The following is an 18362-nucleotide window of genomic DNA, read 5'->3' as shown; positions in this document are numbered from 1 at the left end:
AAGACTGAAGCGGAGGTGGCAGAGCTGCTGCAGATCGCGATCACGGCTTTTTTTTTTTTTTTTGGTGTGTGCTGCTCTGGGTGGCAAAAATGCTGGAGCTGGCCCTGCAGAAGACCCTCTGGCCTGCCACTCTTTTTCCCCAGGAGCCGCAGGGACGGCACATGCCTGCAGTGCTTTGTGTCCAGCCACAGTGGCGAGAGGGGCAGTAGGACAGGCTGGGACGCGGACATCTCCACCGTGCCTTCCGCCGGCCCCTTTCACTTGCCTGACTGCCTGCTGCTTCGGCCGCCAGCGCCAGCCTACAGGAGAGTTCCGGCAGCCAGCAGCCCCCCAGGTGGGAGCGTGCCACACGCTGCGCCCCAGCATCAGCCGGCTCTGGGTTCCAGCTGGGTTTCAGTTCCGGCTGCTGGCCCCTTGCCAGCTGGAGTCTCAGCCGCCGGCCTGCTCAGCCCACTGCCAGCCTGCGGTTTCGTTCACCCAGGCTAGTGGAGGGCTGAGTGGGGCCGGCAGCTGGGACCTTGGTGTGCCATTAAAAATCGGCTTGCGTGCCACCTTTGGCACGCGTGCCACAGGTTGCCGACTCCTGTTCTATATTATCTTATAGTTTCTTTTTCCATTCTCTTGTTTTCCTGCCTACTGTTTAGTATGTAAGAAAAGGCTCTTTCTTTCTACTGTCCAAGTCCCCAGTCCTGCAAGAGCTGTATGCTGTGCAGGGCCCTTCTAACTTCACTAGAACACTGCACAGGTGGACTCTCATACACAATGTAGCGCCTGTTTGAAATCGGTAGTGCCCTGCACAATCACAGGAATCTACCTGCAAAAGCTGTTTTCAAGATCTGTGCCTAAGTAAGAACCTCAAATATTGTGAGGAAAACCCCCTCATTACCATTTTTTCTTTCATACCTCTCAAAGGAGAACAGTTCAGTACCATGCAAACAGATAGCCTAGATGCAAACTAATAGTTACACAATATCCTTTACTGAACAGTAATATTAAATTCACTATAGCAGATACAGATATTTTTGTCCAGAAAAACACCAAAGGTCACACAAAATCAATGAAATAAATAATAAAAAATTGGCTAAATTTAGAAGTGGTCAAGAATTGCCTATATTGTGCATTTAATTATTAAGAAAAATAACTTTCAAATTATTTGGAACCCATCATTTGCACATTTAACTTGCCTATGCATAGTCATATGATTGTCACCCTCATTCCATCTTCCCCATTGCTTCCTACACTCATTTCTGTATCTTTTTTAATCCAGATTGTAAGCTTTTGGGGTAAGGAACCATGCCTTGCTATGTTTGTGCAGCATATAGCATGGTGGGGTCCTGGTCCTGATTGAGGCCTCTAGACTCTACCAAAATATAAACAATATTATTAACTAAAAGTTGTTCTATACATAGAGTGCAGTTTTCAGGATTTTATGGTGATTTCATGTAAGCTTCCACAGCTTTTGCAATTTCAGCAGATTCATCAGTTCATAATTGTGAATCTTTTAAAATATTTTGAAAACATCATTTTTACTTACAGTATTTAGTAAGGCATCATAGACAACATTCACAAATTTAGCATTGATTCCAGAGTCTTCAATGGTACTGAAAGGGAGACTGACATCTTTCTGCAAATCCAAATCATAAGCATATTTTACTCAAGTTATTTTAAAGGTCATTTTAAAAAAAATCCCTTAAAAATAAAAGTTATGGTGTGCTAACATTTGTATCAATTTTAGAAAAAAGTATGCACAGAGAAAAAAAAAAAGACGGTTACTCACCTTTGTAACTGTTGTTCTTCGAGATGTGTTGCTCACATCCATTCCAGTTAGGTGTGCGCGCCGCGCGTGCACGTTCGTCGGAAACTTTTTACCCTAGCAACTCCAGTGGGCCGGCAGGTCGCCCCCTGGAGTGGCGCCGCCATGGCGCTCGATATATACCCCTGCCAGCCCACCCGCTCCTCAGTTCCTTCTTGCCGGCTACTCCGACAGTGGGGAAGGAGGGCGGGTGTGGAATGGATGTGAGCAACACATCTCGAAGAACAACAGTTACAAAGGTGAGTAACCGTCTTTTCTTCTTCGAGTGATTGCTCACATCCATTCCAGTTAGGTGAATTCCAAGCCATACCTAGGCGGTGGGGTCGGAGCGAGAAGTCGCGGCATGGAGCACTGCAGATCCGAAGGCCGCATCCTCTCTAGACTGCTGGACCAGGGCGTAGTGGGAAGCAAAGGTGTGGACCGATGACCAGGTCGCTGCCCGACAGATTTCCTGGATGGGCACACGGGCGAGGAAAGCCAGCGACGACGCCTGAGCCCTGGTAGAATGCGCAGTCACACGCCCCGTAGGCACATGGGCTAGCTCATAGCAGGTCCTGATACAGGAAGTAACCCATGAGGATAACCTCTGCGAGGAGATAGGAAGACCCTTCATGCAGTCCGCTACTGCCACGAAAAGTTGGGGGGATTTGCGGAACGGTTTGGTCCTCTCCACATAGAACGCGAGAGCCCAACGGACATCAAGCGAGTGGAGCTGCTGCTCCCTGCCTGAAGAGTGAGGTTTCGGAAAAAAAACCGGGAGGAATATCTCTTGGTTGATGTGGAAGGTCGAGACTACCTTGGGGAGAAAGGCAGGGTGTGGCCTCAGCTGCACCTTATTTTTGTGGAAGACTGTATACGGGGGTCTACCACAAGAGCCCGGAGTTCCGACACCCGCCTAGCTGAGGTGATAGCTACTAAAAAGGCAGTCTTCCAAGAGAGATAAAGCAGGGAGCAAGTAGCTAACGGCTCAAAGGGGGGACCCATGAGCCGAGCCAACACCAGGTTAAGATCCCAGGTTGGAGCAGGGAGTCGGACGTTAGGGTATAAACGTTCCAGCCCCTTAAGGAATCTAGACACCGTCGGGTGAGAAAAAACGGAGCGGCCATCCCCACCCGGGTGAAAGGTGGAGATAGCTGCCAGGTGGACCCGCAACGACGATATCGCTAGACCCTGTTGTTTGAGGGACCAAATATAGTCTAAGATATTGGCCACCGAAACTTCCAAAGGGCGGAGACCTTTCTCCACGCACCAACAGGAGAAACGCTTCCACTTGGCCGAGTATGTCGCTCTCGTGGAAGGCTTCCTGCTGCCCAAAAGCACCTCCCGTACCGGTGTGGAGCAGCGCAGTTCAGAACCTGTCAGCCACGCAGGAACCACGCCGCTAGGTGCAGCGACTGCAGGTCCGGGTGACAGAAAGTCCCGTGCTCCTGGGTAATCAGGTCCGGGTGAAGGGGCAGGGGAACTGGGTCGGCTATGGCCAGGTCCAGCAGCATGGGGTACCAATGTTGCCTGGGCCACGCCGGGGCTACCATGATCACGCGAGCCCTGTCCCTGCGCACCTTCAGAAGGACCCTGTGGACCAGAGGGAAAGGGGGAAACGCGTAGTACAAGTGGGTCGTCCACGGAATAAGGAAGGCATCCGCTATAGACCCGGGCTCCCTGCCCTGAAAGGAGCAGAACGCCTGGCACTTCTTGTTCCCCCCGGACGCGAAGAGGTCCACACGGGGATAACCCCACCTCTGGAAGATGGAGAGGGCGACGTCCGGGCGAAGGGACCACTCGTGCGATAGGAAGGATCTGCTCAGGCGATCCGCCAGCGTGTTCCGTACTCCGGGGAGGAAGGAAGCTGTGAGGTGAATGGAGTGGGCTACACAAAAGTCCCAGAGTTGCATCGCCTCGTGACATAGGGGAGAGGATCTGGTGCCGCCTTGCTTGTTGATATAGTACATGGTCGTCGTGTTGTCGGTAAACACCGCGACACAACAACCTTGAAGCTGGTGACAGAACGTTTGACAAGCAAGGCGGACCGCTCTCAACTCCCGCATGTTGATGTACAACCTCACCTCCTGCGGGGACCACAGGCCCTGCGTTCTCAGGGTTCCCAGGTGGGCCCCCCAGCCAAGATCTGAGGCATCCGTTGTCAGGGACACCGAGGGCTGAGGTGGGTGGAAAGGGAGCCCCGCACACACTACGGACTGGTCTAGCCACCAGTCGAGAGAATCTAACACCCCCTGGGGGATTGTGATCAGCATGTCTAGCGGCTGCCTTGCCGGCCGGTAATGTTCGATGAGCCACAACTGGAGGGGCCTCATGCGGAGCCGAGCATAACCGGTCACAAACGTGCATGCTGCCATGTGGCCTAACAGGGTTAGACATGTCCGTACTGATGTCAAGGGGGCTGCCCGCAATCGCTGAACGATCGCCGACAATGCCTGGAACCTCAGCAACGGCAGAAGAGCCCTGGCGACGGTGGCGTCCAGGACGGCCCCGATGAACTCCACCCTCTGCGTGGGGATCAGGGTGGACTTGTCCATATTGATCATGAGGCCCAAGGTAGCAAACAGGCCGGTGATCACGCGGACGTGGCTGCAAACTTGCAGTTCCGACGTGCCCCGAATTAACCAATCGTCTAGGTAAGGGAACACGTGGATACGACTGCGCCGAAGATGTGCCACAACGACTGCCATGCATTTTGTAAAGACCCTCGGGGCCGTAGAAAGGCCAAATGGGAGGACTGCAAATTGGTAGTGAAGGGGGCCCACCACGAAACGAAGGAAACGTCTGTGGTGTGGCCAAATGGCAATGTGAAAATAAGCGTCCTGCATGTCGAGGGCGGCGTACCAGTCTCCCGGATCCAGGGATGGGATAATGGTCCCCAGGGATACCATGCGGAACTTCAACTTCACCAGGTATTTGTTGAGCTCTCGCAGGTCGAGGATAGGCCTGAGGCCTCCCTTGGCCTTGGGGATCAGAAAGTAGCGGGAATAAAACCCCTTGCCTTTCTCGTTTTCCGGAACCGCCTCTATAGCTCCTTTGTTGAGGAGCGTCTGTACCTCCGGTCGAAGGAATTGCTCGTGAGAGGGGTCCCTGAAGAGGGACGAGGAAGGGGGGCGGGAAGGAGGAAACGATGTAAACTGCAGGCGGTATCCCGTCTGCACCGTACGCAAGACCCAGCGGTCCGATGTTATTTGGGTCCACGCCGGAAGGAAAAACGAAAGGCGGTTGGAAAACGGGGGGGAAGGATCCGTGGGGGAAACTGTTACTGCGCCCTCGGGCGCACCTTCAAAATGAAGGCTTGGGTCCAGGCGGGGGCTTAGAGGAGCCTTGATTCTGCCCCCCTTGGTTCCCCGAATGCCTACGCCTTCCATTCCTGCCACGGCGCCTATTGAGGTCCTGCCGTTGGCGGAACTGGGGGTATGGCCTGCGCTGCTGTTGCTGCTGTGGCCGGAAGGGTCTGCGCTGCGTTCCCGGCGTGTGCATCCCGAGGGAGCGCATAATGACCCGATTGTCCTTGAGACTCTTAAGTCTGGGGTCTGTCTTTTCCGAAAACAGGCCCTGGCCTTCGAACAGGAGGTCCTGGATGGTATGTTGGAGCTCCGGTGGAAGGCCAGAGACCTGCAGCCAGGAGATACGGCGCATCGTTACCCCCGAGGCGAGGGTGCGGGCAGCCGAGTCTGCAGCGTCCAAAGAAGCTTGCAACGATGTTCGTGCAACCTTCTTGCCCTCGTCTAGGATGGCCGCAAATTCTTGGCGGGCGTCTTGCGGCAGCAGCTCTTTAAATTTGTCCGCTGCCACCCACGAGTTAAACGCGTACCTACTGAGCAGGGCTTGTTGGTTCGAAACCCTGAGCTGCAGGGCCCCAGCCGAGTAGACTTTGCGTCCAAGGAGGTCCATACGCCTGGCCTCCCTGGATTTGGGGGCTGGAGCTTCCTGTCCATGACGCTCCCTGTCATTCACCGACTGCACCACCAGGGAACACGGTGTCGGGTGGACATGGAGGTACTCATAGCCTTTAGAGGGGGCCATGTACTTCCTCTCGACGCCCCTCGCCGTAGGGGGGATGGAGGCCGGTGACTGCCAGATAGTATTGGTGTTGGCCTGGATTGTCCTAATGAAGGGTAGGGCGACCCTGGTGGGAGCATCCGACGAGAGGATGGTGACAATCGGATCCTCGATCTCCGAGACCTCCTCGGCTTGTAGGCTCAGATTCTGAGCTACTCGCCTAAGGAGGTCTTGGTGCGCCCTGATATCCAGCGGGGGGGGGGCTACTGGAGGAGGTGCCAGCCACCGCTTCATCAGGGGAGGAGGATGAGGAGACCCCCGGCAAGAAAGTGTCCAATGGGGGGTCCCCCTCGGCCCTCGCCTCTGTCTCAGGAGCCAGAGCGGAGTCTTGCTGCTTGGACCCTTCCTCTCCATCCGGGGAGGGAGGGGGGCGAGACAACGAGGCTTCCGGCACCCTGTGCTCCGCCGTCACAGGCCTAGCAGGAAGCTGTTGGGGGCCCTGGGCTTGATGGTATGCCCATGGGGTCCAAAACCCCCACTGCTGCGGGCCTTGGTCCTGTTGCGGCGGGTCTTGAAAGAGCGCCGCCTGCCGGTCGGTGCCCAGCGCATACCCGCTGTCTGTCTGCGAAGACACCGACGGCTGCCTAGAAGGCCACGGCGGGGCCGACCCTGGCTGGTAAGGGTCTGCGCGGGTCGGCAGCGAAGATGTTCTCGGTGCCGGGGATTGGTACCGGGAATCATAGCGGTGCCGGGATCGGGACCAGGACCGGGTTCTGTCTCGGTGCCGGGATCTGGACCGGTACCGGCCGCTGCTTCGGTGCCGGGATCGGGACCGGGACCTGCCACCGACGCGGTGCCGGGAGGTCGACCGGGACCAGGACCTGCCACCAGCTCGGTGCCGGGAGGTCGACCGGTGCGGCGAGTGACGGCGGGACTGGCTCCTGGAGTCACGGTGCCGGTATCGGCGGCTGGAGTCAGACCGCGACCGTCTGGAGGTCGATCGGTGCCGCGAGTGCGACCGGTACCGCCGAGGGGAGCGGTGCCGGGACTGCGAGCGGCGGTGGGATCTTGATCTGCCGTGACGTCGGGACCTGGACCGCGAGCGCGAGTCCCGAGACGGTGCCGACATCATGGGCTTGCCTCTAGATGCGACCCGCACCGGAGGTACCGGGGGTGGCAGCTGAGTAGGCTCCGTTAAGGCAATAAGGTCCCGTGCCGAGGCGAAGGTCTCCGGCGTGGATGGGACCAATAGCTCAACCCCAGATCTTATGGGGGAGCTTGGCGGCACCGGACTCGACGGACCCGCCGGGCCCGGAGTCGACGGTGCCGGCGGCGCCGCGGCCGATGTCGAGGCCGGGCGCTCCAGTCGGGTCTGCCTGGCTGGAGTAGCAGACGCTGACGGTCTCGGCTCTGCACCCGGTGCCGGAGAAGGTCGGTGCCGGGGAGTCTTCCCGGTGCCGGTGCGATCCGGTGCCGGCGCCGAGATCACGGCCTGCGAAGCTGCCGGGTCAAGTGCCGCCTCCATGAGGAGAGTCCGGAGTCTTTGGTCTCTCTCCTTTTTTGTCCTGGGCTTAAAAGCCTTGCAGATGCGGCACTTGTCCGATCCGTGCGATTCCCCCAGGCACTTCAGGCACGCGTCGTGGGGGTCGCTGGTAGGCATAGGCTTCTTACAGGCCACACACTGCTTAAAGCCCAGCGAACCAGGCATGAGCCCGGTGCCGGGTGCCGGGAAGGGCTACAGCCCCCGGCGAACAACTATCTACAACACTATTTACACCTAATTACTTACTAACTATACTTAACGATCTAACTAACAACTATAACAATAACGAGAGTTAACAAGGAGAGCTAGGGACGTGGAGGACAGCTATGCCGCGCTCCACAGTTCCAACGACCGACACGGCGGTAAGAAGGAACTGAGGAGCGGGTGGGCCGGCAGGGGTATATATCGAGCGCCATGGCGGCGCCACTCCAGGGGGCGACCTGCCGGCCCACTGGAGTTGCTAGGGTAAAAAGTTTCCGACGAACGTGCACGCGCGGCGCGCACACCTAACTGGAATGGATGTGAGCAATCACTCGAAGAAGAATGATAATTTTTTGTAACAACAAAAAAGAAACCAGGTCAGATATGATATTGTATCTTTTCAAATTCTATACAAGAATACATTTATGTTACTGAAGTTCACATGCGTCCAATTTGTCAAAAGTCTAAAATAATGAGACTACATTAGACGTGTCAGCTGATACATGATGGGTGATTCAGTCTACCATTTCTAGTCATTGGTTCAAATTCAAATTCAGCAACAGTCAAGAGCAACAAAATTACTATCATGCACTATCTGTTAGATAGCCTGTGTGACATGAATTAATTGCCTCAATTCAGATCCCACTGTTCACATCAAATAGCACAACCATATTTTGCACTGACACACACAGATTCTGAAAAAATACGAAGGATTTATTGTGCATGGAGACTGAAGCACCCACCCACAGATGTGATCCTTTCAGAACTGGACTGAGGCACATTAAGAAGGCAATGCAAGGAAGAATGCATTTCCAAAAACCATACTGTATTTGACTGTGGGAATTAAGGGCTTCAGTCTCCAGGGCTGTCAGATAACTGTTTTACCAGCAATGGAATCTACATCAACAATAGTCTAAAAAGATAGTAAAGCCACTCCATAGTCATAAAGTATTACAAATTTTAACAGAATAATATGCATATAGTTTCACTTACTATAATGCAAAGTTAATCTTTCAGAAACGAGTTGTACAGAGACAGCTTTTATAAAGTCTTTGCATTTTCTTTAATTCTCCGGACACCAATTTTAGTATTTCTTTTGTTTTAAATCCTACAGATGTGCTTGAGACATTGGTTTACTAATACATGAATAATAAACAAATGGTTTGCTAAAAACAAATAATAAATGGAACTAGTAAATGAAGCAATGAAATGCTATAACTACAAAGTGTATGGGTAAGGTAAACAAGATACTACTATGAGTCTAATCTGTTTAAACAAAGATAAATATAAATTTTATGTGATAGATATTTAGCATCTTGAAGATATAAAGCCTATAAGAGCTAAGCAGCATTCTGAATTGTTTTCTACCTTAAAAGCAGCATTTAGCTCCAGGAAAGAATCAAATGTTGTTAAATAAAAATCATGCACAGCTTTCCAGTCTCCTGATGACTTAGTTTTTTCCATATCCTCCCTAGAAAGAAAATTCACAAATAAATATATATCACACAAGTTTATGTACAAATATTAAATGCTTTATGAAATAGACTTAGTACTTCATACTTCACTATTACTCCATTGTCTTTCATCTCTAAACGATTTATGAGAAGGGTGAATTTAAGAATTGATGTGTGCAAGTTAACTTTTACTCTAATATTTTATCTGAAAATCTAGAAACACTGACGCTTCAAAAGAATGGAAGCATTTGAAATTGGTTGTGCAAAATATATTTCAACACTACCTGATCATAATATTTATAAATTCAGTGGATTCTGATTTCAGTATTTTAAAACAAATTAGTAATAGAATAACGTATTATCAATTCTTATGCAATGTGTAGAAATAATTTAAAATAGTAAGTAACCTCCTAAAACTGTTAATTTAACTTACACGTACTGATCTTTGCTTGTATTACAAGCTTTAAAATTCCTAAATTTTACATAGCACGTGTAAGATCACATTCATTGTTGTAACAATAAAATTCAGAGATTCACACCTAGTTAAAAAGCTGGGAGTTGGATATGTTATGTTAACACTTTAAACACTCATAAAGAACTAATGTCTGATATAATGGAAAACTCCAAATATCCTGAAAATAAAAGTAAACACATTTATGCAAAGCCAATCTACAACTTATTTTCATATTAGTAGGGCCAGTGTTCTCCAGCAATGAAAACAGTAATTTTGGATTTTCAAAGCTATATATTTCAGATATTTTTGATATGCATTATATTAATAAAAATACACTTATTGATAAACATGAATAACATGCAATCCTTTACAACAGGGGTCGGCAACTTTTCAGAAGTGGTGTGCCGAGTCTTCATTTATTCACTCTAATTTAAGGTTTTGCGTGCCAGTAATACATTTTAACGTTTTTAGAAGGTCTCATTCTATAAGTCTATAATATATAACTAAACTATTGTTGTATGTAAAGTAAATAAGGTTTTTAAAATGTTTAAGAAGCTTCATTTAAATTTAAATTAAAATGCAGAGTCCCCCAGAGCAGTGGCCAGGACCCAGGCAGTGTGAGTGCCATTGAAAATCAGCTTGTGTGTCACCTTCGGCACACGTGCCATAGGTTGCCTACCCCGGCTTTACAATAACGGTACTCAAACTTTTCCAGTCGCATCCTGCCCCTTACCAGTAATGGAATCTGTCTCTCTCTCTCTTCCCCTGCCCCCCACACCATTACTGCATAGCCAAGACTTCCTTAGCAGCAGAGCTTGGGCAGAAGGTGGAGAACTGGGGATTGTGGGTGTGGGGGGGAGCTGGGGCTAGAGGTGGAGCTGGTCTGGGAGCGGAGAAGAAATGAGGGCAGAGCTGGGCCTGGAGGCAGAGCAGGACTGGGTGAGGACCAGGCAAGCTGTGTGCTGGGTGGCGGGGGAAAGGAGCCAGCTCTGTGCAGGGGAGATGAGTGGGTGATAGGTACTGTGGACATCACCCTGCATGCCCTGCTCACCCTCTGAATGGCAATTCCAAAAATTAAGAGCAATTCCAGAAGTAAAGAGTCATTTAGGAAAAAAAAAAATTAAAAAGCAGTAATAGCGGCAATTTCCAGAAAACATTGGCCCTACATGTTAGTGATACAAATAATTTATTTTTTCCTCCACAACATTTTTATATAATCACTCATCTGACAAACCTGTGTATTTCAATGAAACACACTGTAAATGTGAGAATAGACATAATATATACAAAATGCTTAAAGGATTTAGGACCATGTCTTGCTGTAAGTCAGTGGGCCTTAGGTTCCTAAGTCACGGACACTTTTGAAAATTTTATTCAAAATTAATAAAATGCATGGTAGATGGGTTTGTCACATTTCCATTTTTTGACCACTTGAGTTCTAGACAAATATTCTTTTACCAATTCCTTTGTGATACCTGACTCATTCTGCACCAAGTAAAGAAACACCTGACAGATAAGAAAATTTGTTACTTTTAACCTCCTACTGAAAGTGAGAAATCTCAAACACACAAAAAAAGCAACCAACTTGTTAAAAGAAGATAAACTCATATGTCACTAAGAACAACTGTGAACTTTTCCTTGATAAATGAGGTCAGTTAGGTTTGTGTTCTGACAGAGGGAGTAAACATGAAAGTGGAACAAACTTAAACTGATTTGGCACAGTGATCACATTGTCCTTTTGCCAAATTGTAAGAGGACAGCAGTATAAAGCTCACCTGTACAGACTCTGATCTAAGTCCACAGAAATAAAAGGCCTATTAAGTGTAGTGCTTCTCACATAAGAGATTTCCCCAATATGGTTTCAAGCTTACTTACACTATTTAAAATAGTACTAACATCAATAGAAAGGAGGATAAAAATAAATAAATAAAAAGGAACTACAAAAAGAGTGAACTGCTGACACCAGTGTCCTGTGACATAATATGAAAAAATATTTCTACATTTTAAACATTTAAGGGAGAGGTAGCACAGCTCATATTATTAACTATTGTCAAAGGTCCAGAAATACAGGAAGTTACAAATTAAAGGCCTGGTACACAATGTCTTCAGTCAGAGTTGAGGATCTTTGATTGAAAATAAATATCCACTAAATATCAGTAGTTCTTTCCCCTTCTCCCTCCCAAAAAACAGTAATGGTAGAAAAAATGCATGTGGCACTGAGCTGCTGATGGTGCTATCTTTTAGGTGATGCATAAAACCCAAGCTGAGCAAGGAGTCATGACAATTTTCACAGACACAAAGTATTCATTCCAGCATCCTAGCCAAATTAACGTACATAAAACACATTCTATCTAGCATTCTGTTATCCCATCACTAGGGGTCAGCTAGAAAATAAATATATTACATATATAAACAAACAAACATAAATAAAATGGAAAGTCAGTCAATAAAAGCAAAACAGAATATATAGCTAAAACCAATACAACTTACTGGAAGTCTTTCATAGTTTTGGTTCGGATGGGAAGGGAAGGTTCTGGTGGGACTGGAGCTTTCAGGTCCGGTGGTAGTGTATCTATAGAGATGCGCTGCTTTTGCCTAACATCAAGGCAAATTGGTGGTAGATCTCTCACTTATTGAAAAATTTTAAAGAAGTGTTAAATGTATTGTAATCATATACATAATTTACAAAGAAAGATTGATTTATTTAGCTTGCAAAACACAAAGGCATATGAACTATACAAAAGGATTAAAGTTTACATTATAATCCGTAAAGAGAACGTAAACATTCTTTTTGTAAACTAGGAACTCGTATATATGTGAAACTGACAGAAAATGCCTTTTCAACCAGTATAAGAATTAGCATAATTTTTTTCCATATTGCTCAAAATTTCATTTTTTGGAAAAATATCAAAATTTAAAATTTCACTGTGAAAAAACACATTCTTGCTATTTTAAATTTCCTCCTCTTACCTTTCTGCAGTGAAAATAACTAAAACGAGTGAGACAAAATGGTATTTTCCCTTCCAAATCTTTTCCATAAAATTCATTTAAAAAATGTCAAATAAATAAATAAATCACATTTCAAATTAAACCAGAAATTTTCATTTCTTTTGACTGTTTTAGTGAAGCTTACTTACTGCCCAACCAGCTGCAATATTTATATTATATTAGGGCTGTCAAGTGATTAAAAAAAATAATCGCAATTAATCACATGATTAATCATGGTGTTAAATAGAGTACCATTTATTTAAATATTTTTTATCTTTTCTACATTTTCAAATATATTGATTTCAATTACAACACAGGCTACAAAGTGTACAGTGCTCACTTAATATTTATTTTTGATTACAAACGTTTGCACTGTAAAAACTGAAATAAATAGTATTTTTCAACTCACCTAATACAAGTATTGTAGTGCAATCTCTATCATGAAAATTGAACTTATAATGTAGAATTATGTACAAAAACAATTGCATTCAAAAATAAAACAGTGCAAAACTTTAGCGCCTACAAGTCTACTCAGTCCTATTTCTTGTTCAGCTAATCACTCAGATTAACAAGTTTGTTTACTTTGCAGGAGATAATGCTGCCCACTACTTGTTTACAATGTCACCTGAAAGTAAGAATGGCATTTGCATCACACTGTTGTAGCAGGTGTCACAAGATATTTATATGATAGATGTGCTAAACATTCATATTTCCCTTCATGCTTCAACCAACGTTCCAGAGGAAATGCATCCATGCTGATGATGGGTTCTGCTCGATAACGATCCAAAGCAGTGCAGCCTGACGCATGCTCATTTTCATCATCTGAGTTAGATGCCACCAGCAGAAAGTTGGTCTTCTTTTTTGGTGGTTCAGCTTCTGTACTTTTTGCACCGGAGTGTTGCTTCTTTAAGACTTCTGAAAGCACGCTCCATACTCAATCCCTCTCTGATTTTGGAAGGCACTTCAGATTCTTAAACCTTGGATTGGATGCTGTGGTTATCTTTAGAAATCTCACATTGGTACCTTCTTTGCATTTTGTCAAATCTGTAGTGAAAGTGTTCTTAAAACAAACAACATGTGCTGGGTCATCATCCAAGACTGATAGAACGTGAAATATATGGCAGAATATGGGTAAAACAGAACAGGAGACATACAGCCCCCCCCCCCCCAAAAGGAGTTCAGTCACAAATTTAATTAACACATTTTTTTAATGAGTGTCATCAGCATGGAAGTATGTCCTCTGAAACGGTGGCTGAAGCATGAAGGGGCATACAAATGTTTAATATATCTGGTTTGTAAATACCTTGCAATGGCAGCTACAAAAGTACTATGCAAATGCCTGTTCTCACTTTCAGCACCATTACCTCCCATAAATGCAAACAAACTTGTTTATCTGAGTTATTGGCTAAACAAGTAGGACTGAGTGGACTTGTAGCCTCTAAAGTTTTACATTATTTTGTTTTTGAGTGCAGTTATGTAACAAAAAAAAAAATCAACATTTGTAAGCTACACTTTCACGATAGATTACACTTCAGTACTTTATCATGTGTATAGTGCAAACATTAGTAATAAAAAATAATAATATAAAGTGAGTACTGTACACTTTGTATTCTGTGCTGAAATCAATATACAGTGAAAGCTGTTTTATCTGACACTTCACCATCTGTAAAGTTCTATAAACTGGCATTTTTGATCTTCATTGAAATTCCGGTTTATAGACATGGGGCAGGGTAAGGGAGTTGGGGCACAGGAGGGGTTGGGCAGTGTGGGCTCAGGGAGGGCATTTGGGTGCGGGAGGAGGCTCAGGGCAGCGGGTTGTGGCACGGATTGTGGCGTGGGGTGCCAGATCCGGGGGTGTGTGCTCACCTTGGGAAGTTCCTCACAAGTGGCAACTTGTCCTGGCTGCTCCTAGGCAGAGGGGCGGCAGGCTGCCCCCGCCCTACCCCAAGCATTAGCTCTGCAACTCCCATTGGCTGTGGTGGTGGTGCCTGCAGGCGGAGGTAACCCACACCCACTCCCGCACCTCAACCTGCTGCCCTGAGTTCCTTTCCACATGCAAACTCCCTCCCAGAGACCATGCCCCGCCCCTCCCGCACCCAAACTCCCTCCCTCTTAGGCCTGGTCTACACTACGTGTTTAAACCGATTTTAGCAGTGTTAAACCAAGTTAACGCTGCATCCATCCACACAATGAGGCCCTTTATATCGATATAAAGGGCTCTTTAAACTAGTTTCTGTACTTCTCCTCGACGAGAGGAGTAGCGCTGAAATCGGTATTGCCATGTCGGATTAGGGTTAGTGTGGCTGCAAATCGATGGTATTGGCCTCCGGGCGGTATCCCACAGTGCACCATTGTGACTGCTCTGGACAGCAATCCGAACTCAGATGCACTGGCCAGGTAAACAGGAAAAGCCCCGAGAACTTTTGAATTTCATTTCCTGTTTGCCCAGCGTGGAGCTCTGATCAGCACGGGTGGTGATGCAGTCCCAAATCCAAAAAGAGCTCCAGCATGGGCCGTATGGGAGATACTGGATCTGATTGCTGTATGGGGAGACAAATCTGTTCTATCACAGGTCCGTTACAGAAGATAAAATGAGAAAGCATTTGAAAAAATCTCCAGGCTATGATAGATAGAGGCCACAGCACAGTGCTGTGTGACAAGCGTAACGGAAAGCCAAAGAATCAAATGGACGCTCATGGAGGGAGGGAGGGGGTACTGAGGACTCCAGCTATCCCACAGTCCCTGCAGTCTCTGAAAAGCATTTGCATTCTTGGCTGAGCTCCCAATTGTCCAGGGTGTTTCAGGGTATATGTCGTCAATTTACCACCCCCTCCCCCCGGGAAAGAAAAGGGAAAAAAAATCATTTCTTGACTTTTTTCAATGTCACCCTATGTCTACTGCATGCTGCTGGTAGACGCGGTGCTGCGGCAATGAATAGCTGCATTCTCTCCCCTTCCATCTCCAGTGGCAGACGGTACAATATAACTGCTATCCATCGTCATCATCAGCCCGTGAGTGCTCCTGGATGGCCTCAGGTGAGGTCGGCCGGGGGCGTCGGGTAAAAATAGGAATGATTCCCGGTCATTTCCAGTAGATGGTACAGAATGGCTGGTAACTGTCTTCATCATAGCAACTGGGCCTGAGCTCCATCAGCCCCCTCCTTTCATGTCTAAAGAAAAGATTCTGTACTGCCTGGACTATCATAGCAGCGGGATGCTGGGCTCCTCTCCCCTCCACTGTTTAATGTCCTGCCTGGACTATCATAGCAGCTGGAGGCTGCCTCCCCCTCATTTTATCTCACTAAAAAGTCAGTGTTTCTTATTCCTGCATTCTTTATTACTTCATCACACAAATGGGGGACACTGCCACGGTAGCCCAGAAAGGTTGGGGGAGAAGGGAATCAATGGGTGGGGTTGTTGCAGGGGCACCCCCTCTGAATGGCAGGCAGGTCATCATTTCTGCGGGATCTGACACGGAGCGGCTGTGCTCTCTGGTTCTCTGGTACACTGGTTCTCTAGTACACTTGTCCCATATTCTAGGCAGGACTGACTCTATTTTTAGAGAAATCATAAAGGAGGGATTGACTCGGGGAGTCATTCCCATTTTTGTCTTTGCGCCTCCAGCCGACCTCAGCTAAGGCCAGCCAGGAGCACCCATGACAGCAGCAGATGGTACAGAACGACTGATAACCGTCATCTCATCGCCAATTTACAATGGCACAGCAGACGGTACAGAACAACTGGTAACCATCTCTGCTACCTTGCAATGGCAAATGAATGCTGCTGTGTAGCACTGCAGTACCGCCTCTGTCAGCAGCATCCAGTACATATACGGTGACAGTGACAAAAGGCAAAACGGCCTCATGGTTGCCATGCTATGGCGTCTGCCAGGGCAATCCAGGGAAAAAGGGCACGAAATGATTGTCTGCCGTTGCTTTCACGGAGGAAGGAATGAGTGACGACATTTACCCAGAATCACCCGCGACACTGTTTTTGCACCATCATGCATTGGGATCTCAACCCAGAATTCCAATTGGCGGGGGAGACTGTGGGTACTATGGGATAGCTACAGGATAGCTACTCACTGTGCAACGCTCCAGAAATCAACGCTAGCCTCGGTACATGGATGCACACCGCCGAATTAATGTGCTTAGTGTGGTCGCGTGCACTCGACTTTATACAATCTGTTTTACAAAACCGGTTTATGTAAAATCGGAATAATCCCGTAGTGTAGACATACCCTTAGTTAACCGGCATTTTTCAGTTACCGGCATCCTCACTTCCCCAACATGCCAAATAAAACAGCTTTTGCTGTTTTAGAAAATGTAGAAACCATCCAAAAATATTTATAATAAATTTCAATTGGTATTCTATTATTGTTTACCAGTGTGATTAAATTGCAATTAATTTTTTTGAGTTAATCGCAGGAGTTAAAACTAAGATTAATCGACAGGCCTATATTGTATTATTCACAGCTCTACCCAAATTTTTCAGCATAGATCTGGGAACACAATATAGTAAAATCTCATTCGGTGGGCAAATTAGTGATAGAAAGGTGATGGAGGTGTCATTTGATTCCTAAAAACCTACAGAATCACAGTTTCAATTGTTCCACCTTCTGTGGCATGGTGGGGGGGCTTATGCTCCCTTGGCACCCAGCTTCAGGTCGTCCAGTCGGTAGAAATTTTGATAATACAGTTGATAATACAGAGCTGTCAGAAATGGCTCGAGTTGGGTATCGTTCGAAAGCCCCTTTCCCCCATCAACACAATGGCACCAAACATGACAAACCTAGAACAATTATGTAGATATGTATTCGAGAAAATGTTTAAAGTCAACATTTTTAAAATTATACTTTAACAGAGGGATGCATTGCTTACATAAAAAAGACACTGTTCTTTTGTAATCCTAGGGAAGTTAGCCTTGACATGTAGGACTGAAAACATTTATTTATCAAAGTCATCAATGTCATCGCCATCTAGGGCACCATTGCTAGACACAATCTCAAACTGATCCTTGTCTGTGCAAGGCAGGCGACTGGCCAAACATTTGCAGAATGGTAAGCATCTGGTCTTTGCATGTGAGCATTTGATTAACTGAAGCACTGACTGGGACCACATGGTATTTCACACAACTGGTGTGATCAGTTCATTCTCCAAGACCCAACTATGCCCAATAGGGGAGGGTAGTTCTGGATATGATCGATCATTCCAGAGCCATTCCATTGCTTGATATTTGCCATCATGACATCAAGTATAAATAGTGCATCAATGACAATTTTTCTCAGTTTATCTGTTTCTTGGAGAACATCCACTAGCGTAGTTCTGCAAGTGTCATAATGTTAGTCTTCAAATGGTAAACTTGGTATATTAATGCTTTCAGTTCATTTATGACCTCATCAGTGACTGTCTCATGCATTCCGAGAACTTTCAGAGTGAGGAAAGAGTCTTTGGAGGCTGAATCAAACACCTTCCAGTACAATAGTTTGATAATAAGATAACAGAAGGTCAGACTTTTTACACCTCTTATTTCAGCGAGGTAGCAGGCAATCATCTCAGAATAGCTGGTTAAATCTAAAGCAAAAACATATTCTGTATGTCTTCCAGTGTGAGATGCAAATTCTAATTAGCAGATTGAATAAAGAGCAGTAAAGACTCAATCATCTTCATATATTACTGCACTAGTCCAAAAGTTGACTTTGTCACCAGTTTAGCCTCATTAAATTTCATGTTCCATTCTGTGATATTGCGGCTCTCCATCATGTATAATAATAGTCACTGAATACGGAAAAGTACACTGAATGTGTGGAACTCGTCTTGCAAGTCCTGTACCCTTTGAAAAACAGCTTAAAACACATCAGTATGCTTTTCAAAGATGACATCTAGTTAGCATTTTTGAAGGGTAGCGA

At 46.7% G+C, this 18362-nt stretch overlaps 1 protein-coding gene across 1 annotated transcript in view; it reads right to left on the bottom strand.

Moving 5' to 3' along the window:
• Positions 1-18362, bottom strand: part of HECTD2 (HECT domain E3 ubiquitin protein ligase 2) — a 103496-nt gene that overhangs the window by 48591 nt on the left and 36543 nt on the right. Inside the window, exons 3-5 of the mRNA XM_050959394.1 lie at positions 11958-12096; positions 8928-9030; positions 1535-1624 (exon numbers count right to left, since the gene is read on the bottom strand). Coding sequence (XP_050815351.1) covers positions 1535-1624; positions 8928-9030; positions 11958-12096 — 332 coding nt within the window. The remainder of the gene's footprint in view (positions 1-1534; positions 1625-8927; positions 9031-11957; positions 12097-18362) is intronic.

The sequence above is a fragment of the Gopherus flavomarginatus genome, chromosome 6 (genome assembly GCF_025201925.1).
Source record: "Gopherus flavomarginatus isolate rGopFla2 chromosome 6, rGopFla2.mat.asm, whole genome shotgun sequence".
Taxonomy (NCBI): domain Eukaryota; kingdom Metazoa; phylum Chordata; order Testudines; family Testudinidae; genus Gopherus; species Gopherus flavomarginatus.
Note: the sequence above shows the minus strand (reverse complement) of the source record. Positions and strands in the feature narration are given on the sequence as shown.